This window comes from Calcarisporiella thermophila (genome assembly GCF_041956535.1).
Source record: "Calcarisporiella thermophila strain CBS 279.70 unplaced genomic scaffold VTP21scaffold_44, whole genome shotgun sequence".
NCBI lineage: Eukaryota > Fungi > Calcarisporiellomycota > Calcarisporiellomycetes > Calcarisporiellales > Calcarisporiellaceae > Calcarisporiella > Calcarisporiella thermophila.
In genome coordinates this window covers 55,175-72,321 of record NW_027192234.1, presented here as the reverse complement: position 1 = coordinate 72,321, position 17,147 = coordinate 55,175, and the positions used below count along the sequence as shown (strand labels likewise).

General features: G+C 40.4%; 7 protein-coding genes and 2 non-coding genes across 9 annotated transcripts; 4 read left to right on the top strand and 5 right to left on the bottom strand.

Moving 5' to 3' along the window:
* Positions 1–675: 675 nt before the first annotated feature.
* VTP21DRAFT_t364 lies at positions 676–748 on the bottom strand. The gene has a single exon. It is a non-coding gene; the product is annotated as a tRNA-Ser (tRNA).
* Positions 749–1,155: 407 nt separating this feature from the next.
* On the top strand, positions 1,156–1,227 carry VTP21DRAFT_t367. The gene has a single exon. It is a non-coding gene; the product is annotated as a tRNA-Pro (tRNA).
* A 363-nt stretch (positions 1,228–1,590) lies between these two features.
* On the bottom strand, positions 1,591–3,102 carry VTP21DRAFT_8996 (uncharacterized protein; the record flags this gene model as incomplete). Its single annotated transcript, XM_069399905.1, has 3 exons — positions 1,591–2,586; positions 2,663–2,733; positions 2,799–3,102. The coding sequence occupies 3 exons, from the start codon at positions 3,100–3,102 to the stop codon at positions 1,591–1,593; spliced, it is 1,371 nt and encodes a 456-aa protein (XP_069245633.1).
* A 263-nt stretch (positions 3,103–3,365) lies between these two features.
* VTP21DRAFT_8995 (uncharacterized protein) lies at positions 3,366–4,571 on the bottom strand (the record flags this gene model as incomplete). The annotated part of the gene is made up of 5 exons (XM_069399904.1): positions 3,366–3,570; positions 3,639–3,987; positions 4,048–4,325; positions 4,383–4,431; positions 4,493–4,571. 5 exons carry the CDS (start codon positions 4,569–4,571, stop codon positions 3,366–3,368), a joined length of 960 nt encoding a protein of 319 aa, XP_069245632.1.
* Positions 4,572–4,905: 334 nt separating this feature from the next.
* On the top strand, positions 4,906–5,569 carry VTP21DRAFT_8994 (uncharacterized protein; the record flags this gene model as incomplete). The annotated part of the gene is made up of 3 exons (XM_069399903.1): positions 4,906–5,092; positions 5,158–5,220; positions 5,298–5,569. 3 exons carry the CDS (start codon positions 4,906–4,908, stop codon positions 5,567–5,569), a joined length of 522 nt encoding a protein of 173 aa, XP_069245631.1.
* Positions 5,570–6,388: 819 nt separating this feature from the next.
* On the top strand, positions 6,389–8,235 carry VTP21DRAFT_8993 (uncharacterized protein; the record flags this gene model as incomplete). Its single annotated transcript, XM_069399902.1, has 4 exons — positions 6,389–7,031; positions 7,103–7,180; positions 7,250–7,327; positions 7,394–8,235. The coding sequence occupies 4 exons, from the start codon at positions 6,389–6,391 to the stop codon at positions 8,233–8,235; spliced, it is 1,641 nt and encodes a 546-aa protein (XP_069245630.1).
* An 842-nt stretch (positions 8,236–9,077) lies between these two features.
* Positions 9,078–11,457, bottom strand: VTP21DRAFT_8992 (uncharacterized protein; the record flags this gene model as incomplete). The annotated part of the gene is made up of 8 exons (XM_069399901.1): positions 9,078–9,803; positions 9,866–9,980; positions 10,046–10,147; positions 10,214–10,276; positions 10,347–10,464; positions 10,542–11,023; positions 11,105–11,186; positions 11,319–11,457. The coding sequence occupies 8 exons, from the start codon at positions 11,455–11,457 to the stop codon at positions 9,078–9,080; spliced, it is 1,827 nt and encodes a 608-aa protein (XP_069245629.1).
* Positions 11,458–11,907: 450 nt separating this feature from the next.
* VTP21DRAFT_8991 (uncharacterized protein) lies at positions 11,908–14,668 on the top strand (the record flags this gene model as incomplete). The annotated part of the gene is made up of 5 exons (XM_069399900.1): positions 11,908–12,016; positions 12,072–12,244; positions 12,316–12,649; positions 12,712–12,818; positions 12,881–14,668. 5 exons carry the CDS (start codon positions 11,908–11,910, stop codon positions 14,666–14,668), a joined length of 2,511 nt encoding a protein of 836 aa, XP_069245628.1.
* Positions 14,669–15,779: 1,111 nt separating this feature from the next.
* Positions 15,780–16,194, bottom strand: VTP21DRAFT_8990 (uncharacterized protein; the record flags this gene model as incomplete). The annotated part of the gene is made up of 2 exons (XM_069399899.1): positions 15,780–15,907; positions 15,975–16,194. The coding sequence occupies 2 exons, from the start codon at positions 16,192–16,194 to the stop codon at positions 15,780–15,782; spliced, it is 348 nt and encodes a 115-aa protein (XP_069245627.1).
* Positions 16,195–17,147: the final 953 nt, after the last annotated feature.

The following is a 17,147-nucleotide window of genomic DNA, read 5'->3' as shown; positions in this document are numbered from 1 at the left end:
AAATGAAGCTGTCTACCGTTTGCCAAAACTGATTTATGGCCGGGCATTCCAGGGTCGCGATAGAACAAAGTCGAAAAAAAAGTGAAAAATTTTATATCAAAACTAAATTCTGACATTTAATTTTCTGTTACGTGAATTTAGCGGTATAGCGTGAAGATTTGCACGGAAGGATACAAAACAGGGATTTTCTTATTAAATAGAAAATAAGACGACAAATTTCACTACTATTACTCAATACTCAAAAATTAATCCGCCTCTGTTTTCACGAAGAATAAAGTCCTCCCCTTATATAACAATAAAGCTATAACAAGATAACGCAAAGCACTCTCAATTAAAAGCATTGAAAAGGAAAGAAATTTCAAAGGAATTAGAATATCTAGCATTAAAGTTTATATAAATATGTAAAAAGAAATTTTTTTTTTGATCAATCAATGGAAACTTTTTATTTAATTTCCATATATTACATGAAGTTAATGTCAATGGACTTGACATAACGAGATATAGATACTTGGTTGATAGGCGTTCAATCGATATGCGTGTATCGTAGTTGTCGTGAATAGCATGTACGTGAAACCGATGTAATCTTTGTACTTATCGTAGTAGGGATCCTTTCAATAATTAAGACTCAATTTCTGAACAAGTGGACAGCAGTCACAAACTAAGAGTAAGCGTTGGTGGGGGAAGTGGGATTCGAACCCACGCCGTTCTCATCGGCATCCCAGGGATAGTCCACTACACTAACCCTCCCCCAAATATGTAAAAAGAGATTTTTTTTTTTGATCAATCAATGGAAACTTTTTATTAGGTTAATAGTTCCCAATATTACAAGAAGCAGACGTGAAAGAGCTTGACGCGAAGTAAGTTATCCACGTCATGTTGACGAGCATCGCTCATTGCGTCAGTAATAGTCGTTATTGTTGTGTTTATCGTGAAAGTCGTGTTTGTCGTGTTAGAGCCAAAGGGCAAGTGGACAGCAATCTCAAGAAGCGAGTGCTGGTGGGGATTGCGGGGTTCGAACCCGCGCCATTTCGATTATGGCACCTGAAGTGGACCACTGCACCACCTCTCCCCAATATGTAAAAAGAGAATTTTTTGCGGCGCAGCTATGACTTTCTATACAAAATACCAATATTCCAGTAACTTTTCGTCTCTTCTGGCTCAATGGTCTAGTAGTATGATTCTCCGTTTGGGTCGGAGAGGTCCCGGGTTCAAATCCCGGTTGAGCCCTTTTGATTTAATTTTGGCTACTATCGCAGTATGGAAGCATAATTTAATCTATTAATATATGATTTAGTTTTTTTATAGTGATTTGATATCATTTTTCTTTAAATATGAGGAAATTTAAATGTTTGTAAATTTCATATTATGATGAGATCTTAGCGTTATAATATTTCAACTTCATTCGGCTGAGATTATCAGAATAGATTCAAAGAGCATGGACTAAAGTGATAAACTGTGTAGAGAGGATAGTATTTTCAAATAACCCAAAAATTTATTCACAAGAGGTATGCAGATCAAGCGTATAATAAAGAATTGGATACAATAGTGAAAGCGATAAGTCTGCAAAAGAATATGAAAAATATAAAATAATCATACTGAGGTTGGTTCTAGTTCGACTTTGGAGATTCTTCTCCTAGGCACACGGCTAGGGGGAGAGCCAGTATGTCGCTTTGACACTCGTATTTTAGAGAATTTTTGAAAGGAAGCATATCCAATTTCTGTAAAAGCGTTTGAAGTTGTAGTCCATGGATCATGTGGCGGAGGGTATGGGGTATAAGCTGCAGCGGATATTGGCGAATGAATACTTGGGTTGAGAAAGTCTGTCTGTGGTTGGAGAGGCGGAGGGGGCAACGGGCTTTTGTTAGGATGATGATATCCAACTTGATCTGCGTTAAAGTTTTGAAAACTTTCTTGTTGAATTGGGTAATATTCTGGAGAGATGGCGGAGGATGTCCATTGTGGTTGATGCGGGGGTGGCTGAGGATGCTGCTGATAAGGGTTAGAATATTCTTCGAACAAGGACTGGGATGTCTCAGCAGGGGCTGTGAAGCTTGAATAAATATCTGAAAAAGTTGGGATAGACTCCTTGGTCGATTCTGCGTGGAGCACATCATTGATAAAACCTTGGTGATACACTCCAATATTGGGTGGAGATTGGGAAGGAGAAAGAGACGTCCACTGATCAGGTCTCTGGACAGCTGCATAATGATGCAATGGCTGGGTAAGCGTAAACAGTGAAGTAGGTGCAAAACTTTGAGAAGAGACCAAGGGGGGTGGGGAGGGTAACGAGTGAGATGAAGGCTGTACGAAATTCTGTTGAGAAAAAGTTGAATCAGCTGTGCTAGGGATCCACTGCGGTTTTTGCACTTTAACAAAGGTGCCAGTTGCCTGAGGTGGTGTATAGGGAGCAAGCTTGGGAGGAAAAGGCTTATTGTAAAATTGCCAGTTTTCATGCATAATTGTACTTGAGGAAAGAAGTTGTGAAGAGAGTAGCGTTGTATTGGAAACACTGAGCTGTGTCACATTAGAAGTTTCCGTTGGCTGCACCATAGAGGAATCATTTGTAGTTGCTATGTTTGAAGGTTCCTAGCAATTGAAAAAAAAAAGCAAACAACACTGATAAATTCACCCAAAAGCTTATACCATCTCTGCGATACTTTACTCTAGCGTAAAACGTCATTTCCATAAAGCATTCTCCAGCAAATCTTCCCTTTGAGTCCAGCTTAAACCAGTCTATAGTTTTTTGGTACATTCCACAGTATAATAACTAATTTCACAAATAATCATATTTTACTTACCATCCCATTCGCCTTCTTCAACCGCTCTGGTAATATCTAACATGCATTCTCCGATCAAATCCGATTTCTCGTGGGTTCCACTCAAAACCTGCAGAAATAATCTGTATTCATTCTCTTTCACTTTAAATTCCATCTGATAATCGAATAATGGTTTCTGCCCGCCCTTTTTGTCTACTTTCGTCATTTGCACATCTCCACCTAATGCCACAGTACAAAAGACACTTTGCTTGCCAATGGCAGAAAAATTTGGAAGATGGCGTGCTTTTAGCACTACCACCACTAGAGTTCCAAGCATTTTTGGCATTAAGACAAAAGGAAAAGAGGCAATCGTAAAATAATAAGTGTGTGTTAGGTAATTCTGGAAACACCTCTGGGAACTTATCAAGCCACACTCTATTTAAGTTAAGTGGCGCAAAATAATTAGCTACAAAAATAACCTACAATTTTGAAGTTATTTGGGAACATTTTATTTAACCTTGGCGAAGTTGTCCTTTTTCTGTCCAGTTTAAAAGCTTCTTAGACACAATATTAACTAAACAATCAGTGTTAACTACACAATTTTTTGAATCATTTCTTGACAATAGGCTTGGTTAAATCGGGGCCATTGCCCAGGGGAACCACACGTGTAGGGTTGATATTCGTATGGGACATGTAATAATGTTTCTTAATGTGCTCAATACTCAACGTGTTGGCGATTCTATCATCCAACTGATAAATCTGCCGTGCCCATCGTAGGATGTTTGGATAGTCTTTCTCAATACCTTTCACGTTGCTTAATATATCAAGAATGTGAGCATTTTTTTTGCAAAAACTATACAGAAACGGAAGGGCTTTGATTACCATTTGAAATGCCCATGATAAACCGGATCAAAACGAACAATTGTCGTCCACAATCTGATATCTGCTTCTGTGAGTTCGTTTCCAGTCAAAAACACTTTCTCTCCCAATATCCCTTCAATCCTATCTAGGGATTGGAAAAGGGCACGACAGTTAATTTCGTACTGTTCCTGAGAGGTAGCAAATCCAGCTTTGTAGACACCATTGTTCACAGTGTCATAGATCCACTCATTCAAGGAATCGATTTCGCTGCGCAATTTTTCGGGGTAAAAGTTTAGCCCACGGGAGCTGGGAACAATATCATCAAAAACCTCATTGAACATGCGAATAATTTCGGCGGATTCATTATTTACTACATGAAAAAGAGCCAGCTCCAATAAATGCCATAAAGTGTTGATATATTTAATCATACCAATTATTTTCTGTTTCTTGTCCCAAAGAACCGGCACAGTATATCTTCCATTATACTGTGGGTTGGCAATTAAATACAGTTCGCGCAAATATTCAATCCCAGAAACAGGGTTTGGATCATATATCTTAAGGTCTGGGTTGAAGCGCCACCCCTTTTCTTCCATAAGAGGGTCTACAACAGTCACACCGATTATTGAGTCCAGTCCCTTCAATCCACGAACAATTAGGGTACGATGAGCCCATGGGCAAGCAAGTGAGACAAAGAGGTGATAGCGATCGCTTTCAGTTACTTAAAGTTAGGTATATGTAAGAGGAGGAAACTACAGAAATAGTTACGCTTCTGGTGGGAATTTGGAATTAGGTTCTCTGCTAATGAAGTTTCTAACTAAAGAATTAAAGCAATAAAACAGGGGTTGCATCAGTTTTCGGGTAAATCGGGCTCTTACATTGAGAGGCTTGACGATGAAAGGCACCATCCTTGGATGCCCACTGTTGAATGTTGGTACTTGAAGTTGTATTCGACATAGTAGAGAATTGACCCTTTGAAATATTATTTAAAGCAGAGGTACGTGTATATAGGCTGCAAAAGATGCGCCTTTGTTGAAATATCAATTTAAGCATAAAATATTTTACAAATAATATTATTGCGTGTTTTTATATCAAATCCTCCTAACTTAATGGCTGAGAAGGCGATGACAAATCCGTGAGAATATGAATTCCTTTATAGCTAGGGCTACAGAATTCTCGGATCACGCCAAGTAGGTATCCATATTCAGTCAATATCAGATGTCTTATTATTGGAGAGTTCAATTTGTATCAAATAAAGCTATTAATCTCTCCTATCAAGCGGTTAGTAATAATGTCTTCTGGCCCATCCACGGAGCATGATGAGCAAGAGTACCAACGTGACCCTTGTTCAAATGGCAATATTTCTCAAAAACAACGGAGATTGTCCCCCATACATGTTCTGATGCATGATTTCTTCTCTAAATGCTCCTTTTCGCTCTCATTAGAAAACAAGGGTTCTGTTGCCAGAGATCATCTAGGTGCCCTTTCTTATATGACTGAATATGAAAGCATCTATAATTGAATCATCAATATCTTTTATTAGCTAATGAAAGAACTTATTTAGCCTGGCTGCGTACATCTCTATCCTTGATTACTGTTGGAGTTGGTACGTACTAACATGTAAATCATTTTGATTCATGTGCATTGCATTACTCAACTTCGACAATATTTATTACGCTATAGCAATAACTCAGCTCTTCCGCCTACAAACTTCCTCTCAGCAAACTTCCGATGTATCTGAATCACGAAATGCGGGGAAGCCCCTGGGTGCAGCTTTCGTTGCCCTAGGAATTCTATTCATTTTTTTCGCAATGTCACGCTATTTTAATATCCAGACCCGCATGGCATATGGTGATTTTCCCGCGAGCCGTGGAAGCGTAGGCATTTCGGCAGTACTGGTGTTCGCGGGCCTAGTCGCAGTTTTTGCTGTAGTTTTAGGTATGCGGTACGAATGAGGCAATTCTATTTTCTCTTCTTCCTAGTTTTATTTTCCTTCAATTTTCACCATCCTCCCCTCCTGTTCATACCTATTTTTTTATCACACCTTCCACCTTTTGGATTACCAGCAATCTGTAAGATCTCGCTTATGTAATTATTTGGACTATATATCTCAGTCAGTCGTATATTTATTCACTTTACTCTGCTGTCCTATTGTTATTTAACGTCAAGAGGAGAATTATAGCTTTTTGTTTTCTATGGTTGTAAATGGGATTATTAATAAAGACCATGGTTGTGCTTAAACGGATTTTGTCGTATAATATAAAATACCTATAGGATGTGATTATGCCGTGGAATTGGGCTCTATCACTTCTCATGCATACAGCTGGCCATTGTCCACGGATGAATCGGGCTTGATAATTTCGTGAGAAACTTTAAGAGCTTGTGCTGCGAGAGGCGCGGAACACAAACTTTTCCAAATAGGTACAGCCAAAAAAGAGCAGCCAAGATAATGTTATTTTAGCTTGACAAACTTTCTTCAGACAAGGCCTAAAGGAGTAGCTACGAGGATGGTATTCAAGCTGCCAGCTAAGATATCTAATCGATGCTGTTTGCCTCGATTCCGGGTTCTTATTTTTACAGTAGAGCTCTAATTTTCTTCGTGGGATTGTGAAGCGGATTTCTTTTTTACGTCACACCTATGTTAGGGGCCACACAAGTCACTTGAATCCTATCCGTTCTTTTATTTTTCTTTGAAATCCGAAAAAAATAAATATAATTTCCTATACGCATTTACGAGCATTGTCTCCAATCGTGTACATCGAGTGTTACTTATCATGTCGGCAACGACAGCTCAACTGAATAGCAGTGGCAATGGAAGAACTCCTCCTGCTAAACCCGCACGATCCCGTGGCCAATCATTTAAAGCCTTAAGACCCCCAGACCTCTCACCGGATCTGCCACCACATCGTACTGTCTCAAATCCGACTTCTCCTTCTGATTCCGTGCGCTACACTGAGTTGAACATACCCTCCCAGAGAGCGACTCATCATACTCTGCCTATGGACAGTGCTGAGGATGAATTAGAATGTTCTCCATTCGGACGTGGAAATGGAAGCATTGATAGACGGACATCTTTACGAACAAGTATCTCAAAGCTCTCTGCCATAGCCCGTGAGCGAATTGCGCCCAACATTGCACAAGTGAGCACTGTTGTACAAGAGAAGAGCTCCGAGTGGAGGGCTAAAGGGGGTGAAGCTGCCAGGGGATATAAGAACACTGCGGTTGAGAAGTGGAAAAAGTGGCAGGAGCAGCGCGGGCAGCCTGGGATTGCAACGGAAATTGTCACTGAGAGCTGGGATGAAGATATCCATGTGTTTGGAGCAAGTCTTCAAGCAGCGCTGGATATGACGTACATTGAAGGGAAAGCGTTAGTCCCTGGTGTTGTCGTACGATGCGTGGAGTTCTTAGACAAGCATGGTAACCATGATGCGAGGGATTTTGTATGGGGAATATTTAACTAAAACCGCTCTATTCAATGATATACATAGGTCTAGACGAGGTGGGATTGTATAGAGTATCCGGAAGCGCATCCTCAGTCGCAAGACTAAAAACTGTTTTTGACAATGGTGGCTTCACCTCCTCTTTAAAGAGTTTTTGGTAATCTATCTCAACCCTGATTTCTATTTTTCTAATAGGATCTGATTTGGAGCTCGCCGTGGGTGAACAGGATTCACACACAGTCAGCACACTTTTAAAAACCTATCTTAGAGAATGTAATGTTTCAAAGATATATCCATTTTATAAACAAATAGAATTTAACCTCTAAACTATACCTATAGTGCCAGAACCCATTATTCCTTCGCAGTTTATCTCTAAATTCAACGACACCGCTACTCTATTCTACAATTCTGCGACCCATGATGAGGTAGCAGGATCCTCTTCTTCAAACACCCTTGACGATCTCGCAAACCTTGTTTCGTCGCTCCCACCGGCTAATTTCCATATTCTCGCTTATGTTTGTAATCATCTTCGCCGAGTTGCTTCTCACTCAGAGCACAACAAAATGACCACCAGTAATTTGAGCCTTATATTCTGCCCCACTTTGGGAATAGGCAACAAACTTTTCAAGCTATTTGTAAATGAGGGAGAAACGTTGTTTCAACATCCACCCGTACCAACGACAATTGTTCGTACTGTCCCATCAATGGTGAGGAGAGATAGTGCATGCGAGAGCACATCTGAAGCTATTCCATTGATGGGACCTGAGAGCCAGCCTGTCAGAGGAAGAAGATCTAGTGTTTCGCGCTTGCAAACAACCTCAATTTATTCACTGCCTTCTTCGCAGAGCAGCAACTCCACTGCTGATGGTTCTCTGTCAAATGGCGTAGACATCGAAAGCGACAACAAGGAACAGAGGGCGTCATTTTCCCAGGCTGGGTTGCTCTCAGATCACGAAAAGTCTCCTTATCGTGTGCACCACGTTCACCACCGTAAGTCTTCTTCAACTCCTTCGGCTTTGATTCACCCACCCAGAGCGGAATCGAATTCTAAGCTACTCGGTGCTGCCGAGGCATGGTGGGAAGGAAATGAGGAGGACGAAAAGTTGACTGCTCTGGCTGTGCCTGAGAAACCACGACGTTGCCCAACGCGAAAACGGATTGTCACGTCGGGATCAAACTAATTTGTGTTTCAATATTTTCGTAGAAGATTGGAATATCGTTTATTATTTTTTTTAATCACCCTCCTTCGACCTACTAATTCTCTCCTTAACAGCTGTTTATATGTCGTTTATTTCGATCTTATTATTGTTTATTTAGTTTTTTGTATATTCTTTGCTCTTTTTTTCGATTTGTTGTTGACTTGCTTTTGTTTATTTTCTATCCGCTCACGAGCGGAAACCACTCTATATTATACCCCCCTGGGCGGGGAAGTGATAAAGACCTGTGCTATTTCTTTTTCGATTATTGAAGCGGAAGCATAATTTTTTATAGGCTTAGGAAGCTGATTACTCAAATGAAACGAGCGCTTGATTTCAAGTATCCCCTGCGTTTTAAGTAAAAATAAATCAACCAAGCCCTAAACTCATTTGCCATCGTTATGACCTATCAAAAGAGATGAGTTAACCAAATCATCCTCTTAGGTTGATTTAAAAGGGATCCTCTGTACATAGTGGTACTAATTATTGTAGCTCGAAGCCTAGGAGCATTTGAATATGCCTTAGTAACCTTTATTTACTATTTTATTCATTTTGAAATTTTAAATAACATAAAAGAAACACAAACTCACACAGGAACTCCATATTATGACATATAAAAAAGGTTACTCACCGATTAACAGATTTTGTAAAAAAAATACCTAAAAAAAAAAAATAAAAAGCAGGATAATTCAATAATAGAAAATATAAAAAGAAAAGAAAAAAAAAAATACGAATATTTGGATAACACGAAAAAAAAAGAAAATAGGGAGGAAAAGAAAGGTGAAGAGTAAAATAAATAAACAATGAAAAGGCGGGAGGGAAAAAAATTAAGGTCCTGGAGTTGTATACGCCCAAACTTTCGCTTTACAGTCACCAGAACCCGTTGCAAATAGTGGCTGCCCACTCTTGGGACTCACCGCCACGCTAATCACCGAGTTCTTATGGCCTTGCAACATGAACTGAGAATGGCCGGTCTTTGCGTCCCACACTTGCACCGCACGATCCTTGGATCCAGAGAAGACCCAGTTTCCGCAAGGGGAAATCGCAACCGAGAGCACGAAGTCTTTATGGCCTGTGAGAATCTGCCGACAGACTGCACCACCCCCTCCCGCTGCGCCCCCTTTCGACCCAGCATTGGATCGCATACTCAAGTCCCACAATCTCAGTGTCTTATCGAGCGAGCCAGATACTAATGATTTCCCGTCTGGGCCGAAAGCAACACTATACACGCTGTCCTTATGCCCTTCTAATCTATCGAGCAGATAGCCGGTTTGAGCATCCCATACCCGTACCATTTTGTCCAGAGAGCCGGCCGCCACTAGGCGACCATCTGGTGATATAGCGACACTTGTCACACCAGCGTCTTTTGGCCCAGCGTCATCAATGGTAAGAACGTGTAAGCACTGTCCAGTTTCAGCGTCCCAAAGTCGGGCGCTGCGATCTCCAGATCCTGAAACGATACGCTGACCATCACGCGACCAATCTAGCGAGTAGATGTCCTGCTCGTGGCCGGAAAGAATTTGTCGCACTCGTTTGGAGCCAATATCCCAAATCTGACGAACAATAAAATGGGTCAATTAAAATAAGGTAGAATCGATATTGATTATGCAATTACCCTAATCTGTCGGTCTTCTGCACCAGTAGCTAGAAACTGATCATTCGGAGAGAAGCATACAGATCGTATATAAAGATCACTTCCATCTCGTGCAATGGTTTCATCTATTAACATACTATTAAAAATAGGGAGTATAAATATAAACTATATTCGCTCGAGGAAGAAGCCAAGTATACATACGTGATCATTTTCCCAGTTTGAACATCGAAAATCTGCGCACTCCTGTTACAACCGGTGGCGAGGTATTGGCCGCTAGAACTGAATCTAACACAACATACAACGCTATAAAACACTTTCGTTAGATAAAAGGGCTTTACATCTGGGAATTAGGGTGGATTGTTTACGTACCTATTATGTTCCAAAACATGCCTTAAATCCACATCTAGTAGTCTCGGAAGTTTTGGATTGAATCTAAATTAAGAGAAACAAGGATCATTCAATCTACAGAGGCACCAACACTCATACACTATTGATAGCTTACAGAGCAAACCAGTCATGGCCTTCCTTCCGCAAACCAGACGGCACTGATTCGTGTTCCATATCGTGATAAGGTCCGGCTCCACTCGATGGTGGAGGAGGGGGTGGAGCGTGCCCACTCGCTTTACGAAAGAAATTAGGAAACAAATCAGCCTCAGCTCATAAATACACTTAAAGTATTACACCATATAGGACTTACGAATACCCCCAGCAGCTGGATATCCACTGTGCGAACCAGCCGCACCTCCATGCACACCAGCCGCAGGCGGAGGTTGCGGTGTAGCATGCCCAGCAGGGCCGTCAATATCACCTCGTCTTTTTCCCCCGAGTTGCTGCGCAGATGGTTGCTGTTGAGATACAGGGGGGGGCAACGCGCTAGCACCACTTCCATTCACATACGAGCCTGGATTTGGATGATGTTGGCCTTGCTGAGGTTGTTGCGTGGGTGGAGTGAGTTCACCAGCGGAAGGTGGCAAGCCAGCACCGTGCCTTCCCCCGGGTCCACCGGATCCACCAGTAATTGAACCAAAAAGATTGGAGCCATGACCGAGTTGTGGTGGTCGCGGTGCATTCGCCGGAGAAGCAGTGGGGGGCTGATGTGCGGCATTTGAGGGTGGGACGGGATGTCCTGCGCGAAGCTGTTCGTTCTCTCGACGCAAACGCATGATCTCCTCTTCACATCTAGATTGAGTAGCGAAAAAAAATGAATTATGAAAAAATCCGAAATCCAAAGGGAAGCGATCAAGATAGAATGCTATTTACTGTTGTTTGAAACGAATGTGGACTTGTTCCAGTTCCATAAGCGTCTGTTTAAATAAGTTCATCTCTTGAACTTGTTGTGCAACTATGGGATAGTAATGTAGGAACGACATGGCCATTAGTGGCGAGATTCATGATCATTTCCCATGATTCGGATGTGCCGTTGAATAATCTAGACATCATGAACACTTTGAGGGTTTATTGCGTAATTACTTACACTTGTGTTCGTAATCATCCAATCGCATCTTTCCAACTGAGGCTTCCTGAGCTAACGCGTCGAATTCTTGCTTGAGTTGATCAAGAAGATCGAGCGTGCGTCCCGGAGGCACCATGGGACGATGGTTGTAGACGGACATTATGCTGTTTGTTCTTTGCGGAATTTGTTTTTTATTTTTTGTCGCTAAAATAAAAAGAACAAGCGCAAAAAATCTACGGGCAGGGGGTGATGTTGCTCAAAAAAAAAATTGATGATGGCCTGTGTTACTTTTTGTCAGCCTCTTTGGAAATGAATGAATGCTGGTTTTGGCAGTGTTCTGGAAGGAACAAAGGTTCGGGTATCTTGATGATTTTCTGAAACGAGAACCGCACTATGACGAACTAACGGAGACAAGACTTCGACTCTGGATCCATCCCATAGCAGAAGCTAAATGGTTTATGAAATTAGCTATTAGGTGAGATGCCTTCCACTTCTCAGCTGTCTTTGAAAGAATCGCCCCCTTTCCGTCATGCTCCTTTGCATCTAACCTTTTTTTGCATGTAAACAAGGCACCTTTGTATAGGTTCTCAGTTCCTCCCATTCCAAAATAATGCCTAAGAAGAAAACAAAACCGCGTAAGCTGGCCCAAAAACAGCGAAATGAAGCAAGAAAGCTGAATAAGAGCAATCAGCATGACGAGATCGACAACTCTGATTCAGGTAAGGATCCCCATACATCAAACAATTACCTAGACCTTACTGATTTGCATTGCAGATGTCCCAGATTCTCCAACTAGTAATCAACTGAAAGATCCAGAACTTTATGGGGAGAATGAGGATGCACCAGAACGCAAACGCGTGAAGTGCACACATTTAAAGCTCGTCAAGCCAAAACAGCTGCGAAACGAGCTAATCAAAGTAATAAAAACGGAAGCACTGAAGTGTGAAGTATGAGGAAAATCACTCACTATTTTGTGTCCTGCCTAGCTAATCTCATAAAATTTTTAATTATTTCCTAGATCTGCTCCTCAACCCGTGATGAAGCTACCCCAACATCTACACCAGCCCTTGAGAATGATTTGGCTAAAAACAATATTGATGCCCTGAAGAGGGGCGAATCCGGAAAATGGATATGCCTCAGCTGCGTAGCTACGTACTGCACCAAGGAGCATGCTGTTGAGCACTTTCAAAAATCGGAGCGGAAGCATCCTCTTATTATGGATCTCTCAACCCATGCATGCTGGTGTCTTGAATGTGAACGTGAGGTAATGCCGTCAGGGAATAAATATAAGGTTGTTTCAGAGTTTCGTGCAGAAGTGCGAAAAATGTTGGAGGAGAGGAATAACCCAAAGGGTATTTAGACTTTCTTATTTACTCAGTGACATCGACACCGCCAACCACTATTATCTTCTTAGCACTAGAATCTAAATCATTCGCCAAGAACGTGAAGCCAGACTTCAAAGTCACTGCACCTGGTCTGATGAACCTTGGAAACACATGCTTTTTTAATTCTGTCTTACAGGTATATCTTTCACACCAGTTCCTGCTATTTTTATGTGTCATTAATGTTAGCATTTTTTATAGGTTTTGGTTGCAACAAAATCTTTATTATGGTTACTCTCTTCTCCCCCGACTCGTGCACATCTCGAACGAAATCCACTAACTGCCTCATTTGCCCAAACCTTCACCCACCTTCGGCACCAACAAGAGGGTACTTTTCGCCCGCAAGACTTATTAAATCAAATCGGAAAGCGATGGAGGCAATTTAGAGGGAGAAGCCAACAAGATAGTCATGAATTACTACGCTGCCTCCTCGATGGTCTGAGAGACGAAGAGAATAGGGCATTCAAGGAACAAGGGCGGGAAATACACGAGACGGTAATAGATCAATGCTTTAAAGGGCGTTTGGCAAGTATTATTGTGTGCGATTCATGTAAAGGGCTTTCAGTCGCAGAGGAAGAGTTCCTGGATCTGTCACTACCCATACGGTCCTCCTCACAATTAGCAGACGAAGGTACTGGTAAATGGAAGAGGAAGAAGAAAGAGCAAAAAAGAATCGAAAAGGAGCGGGAAACATTGAGAGCTGAGGACACTTATAATGGAAACGCGCCTGATGCGAACGAATCTGCAACCGAGCTAGCTACGGGAAAGGAGGAAGAATCACTCGCGGAAGGATTGAATGTTGTTCGATTGGATTCTTGCACGCCACAATCTGAAGTACTTAATAAGCCGATAATTCCACAGGCTACACCGGAACATCTGGCACTTCTTCGCCGTCTCTTGGGTGACCACATCCCAGCTCCTCCACCTCCTTCCGACCTTTCGCTCGAATCATGCCTGGAGTTGTTCACTAATGTGGAAATTCTTGACGGAGATAATCGATTTGCTTGCGAGCGTTGCTGGCGAATTCTGAACCCAGCAAAGGCAATTGAAAAGGATGTCAAGGAAAAAACTAGGAAACAAGAGGAAGAAAATGTACAAAAAAAAGAAATGAGTGAGACGAGTGCTCTTGATAATTTGGGCTCAGAGATAGTGGATAACGAAGATGAGGAGGAAGAAAAGGAGGATGAGGATCTTGGAAGTTCGATAGATTCTTTAGCATCGCTTGAAAGGGATACAACTGACGCTTTCGGAAATGATATCCCACATTTAACGACATCCAATAATTCTCCCGAAAAACAAAAAGACGAACCCACTTATATCCTACGTCGTGCCTACAAACGTTACCTCATCCGAGAGTTACCCCCCGTACTAGTCTGCCACTTGAAACGGTTCCAACAGATGGGTCCAAGGCTCCAGATGCGGAAAATTGAAGATCCAGTTGCGATACCCGAGACAGTGGATCTAGAGGCGTTCGTGGCGCCGCCTGACACCATTAAACTTTGCAACGCGAACTCTGGCCTTGGATCCAACGGAAGCGAAGTTGAGGATAACAACCTCAATCTCTATGCCATGGACGAGCGGCTTATCAAGCAGAAAGCTATTGGTAGCATGCGCTATCAACTCTATGGTGCTGTAGTACACTTGGGTGGATTAATGGGTGGACACTATATTGCATATGTAAAAACATCGAAGATTAGAGGGAAAGATCAACAGATAATCCCAGATGTACCACTGGCTCAAATGCAGATTTCTTCTCAACGAAAGAGTGGGAAAAACAGGGGGAAAAAGTTGGAGGTCAAGCACACGAATCCCGAGGAGGAGCGAACGAGAAAATCTGAGAATGGACCAACAACCGAAAATGAGCAAGACATTACGGAGGAGAGACACGAATGGATATATTGTAGCGATTCGTTGGTTAGACCATCTTCTCTTGATGAAGTATTAAACAGTAGAGCCTATCTGCTCTTCTATGAACGCATAGAGGACTAAATTATTACAAACATTCCAAATGGACAATGAAATTAAAGCTTTGCTCTGAATATAGATTTTTTAGGGATTGTTGATAGACACTTATACATATTGGGAAACTCAGTTTGCTTGGTATCGAGCATTAAGGGATTCACATCAATAAATAATTTCATATTGTATATGATGTAAAGAATGATTGATATGTGCAGTGTGATATTTCAACTGAGCCATGTTATAGGATATCAGGAAAGTGAAAAACGAAAATTGTTTCCAACAATTCACAATTTTTACTTTGATAGTCCCGGATTATTCCAAAATCTTACATGTGTAGATAAAAGGAGGCAGAGGAAGACAGAGTTCTGAAGACTGATTCAATTTACATCAAACAAGTAGGGAAAAATGTGACAGTATGTTTTATCAATTTTCTTTGAATGCTCAATTCTCCTGAATGGATGTAATATTATACAAGCGGCTTAATCTAACCCTAAACCTAAATAACAGTAATACAATAATATTTGCAGTAATATTTTCTCGGCCTCATCCGAAACACCAAGGAAAAATATTCATTGTTATCTATTAATAATTTAATATTTAATAGTAATGAACACCTAATTCTCTTAGGGTAGACTTTGGTAGATGCAAGCACTGGAGCTATTACATTCAACAACTTCTGAGCTATGTGCTTTGTCGAGAGTTATACAAAGATATACGGACAATGTACGTAGATTGAAATTGTGTACATTTTCAGTATAATCTCAATAGCTCAATAGTCACTTGAATAATAATGATGGGAATATTATTAATAAAATATATGGCACACAGGCTATTGAACGTAGTGGTTGAATTTCAAAAATGTGTAATTTTGACTTTTTGAATTCATTTACTTATACCATTTTACATATCTAAAAATATTGGTAAACATTTTATCTTTTATCTATTATAGATTCTTTTTTCAGAACAAATAATGCAACAAATAGGAAAATATCTAGTAAATAATGCATTTTTAACATTTTTATTTCATAGCTACACAATTGTCAGACAATACTCCTGGCTTAAAAACCGCACTGAACTGTGTTGAAGAGACTGGGATATAAAGTAATTCACTAGTTATAAATAGCAAAAATCCAGCATGTTAGTTATAGCAAGTGATCTTGAATGATCGGGCAGTGAAATCCGTCTTCGCATTAGATTCTTTCCCACTATAGACTGCTTTCCCTTTACATCTACGTTCCGGGAAAAATGTGATCTGCGATCCTTTCGCTATGTACATTCACAGCTTTACTATTAATAATTATGCAACTTGAACGTTTAAGTGGAATTGACTTACAAATCTTGTAGCTTCCCACATGATGGTCAATCTTCATTGTATAGCATTCGTTGCTTTTTAGACTGCCGTTGGCGTACTCAAAATCATCAAAATTAGGCTTAGCGTAGACATCGATATCTAGTTCCGTTGGATTGCATTTGGTGGCAGTGGTTTCTTGGGCAATCGAGGCGGTGCAGGTAGTAAGGATGAAAAGACTAAGAGCAAGGAACGAGTTCTTCATTGTTATATATCACTAGTAGGGCTGTATGAATAAATTAAAGCGGTCAAAAGGGTCGTTTATATATATCTGTAAGAGTATTATAAGGCTTGCTAAATAAAGTGTGAAATAAATTTAGAAACTTTGTTAAAAATAGAACCCCATTCCCATAATCAATTGCGGATAATTACCATTGAAAAGCTCGGGCAAATAATTGAATGTCGTAGTGAATGAATAATGTTATACAGCATCATCATATTCACCGGCAAAGCATTCAGGTACACTCCAAATCGGGTGAGGCAAAATTATAGTTGAGCGTGTGAAATGCTCGGGAATCAAACCAGTGAGTAAAAAAGTGATCAATAAGTGTACATGATTAAAACAAAAAAAAAAGAACAATATATTTGACAATACAATGACTAATACCATTTTATTTTATTTATGATTCAATAGGCTGCATAAATATAGATGAAACATTGATGGTAATCAGTATATGTCACTTGTTTCAATTAAACACATAGCCCTTATTACAATTACCGATTAAACTTATGAGTAATTGTTTTGCCAAGAATACCTGTAGACGCTGAGACTATACAAACCATAACTAGAACAATTTTCGCAACCTTGTAAAAACCATTAATTATAAAAGCATAATTTTCCAAAAATTCACAGCCGATGAATGTTTGCTATTGATTAGATGATACCGCTTTTATTAGTTCGTAATAATAAACGTTATTAATTATAAAACTATACAAAATTTTAGCAAATAGTCAAATGACGTGTTCACATTTCATTTAAAATATCGGATTGGAAACCCACTTTTCAATTTTTCTATTTTCATGTTCTAATTGCAGTGAAATTAATACACAAAATCTGTTGGAATTTTAATCAGAGTATATTCTACCATTTCTTCGAAGCTTTATGTATATAATTTCATACACAGGAGATTGTATTTTTGGGAAAAATACAATCCTGGG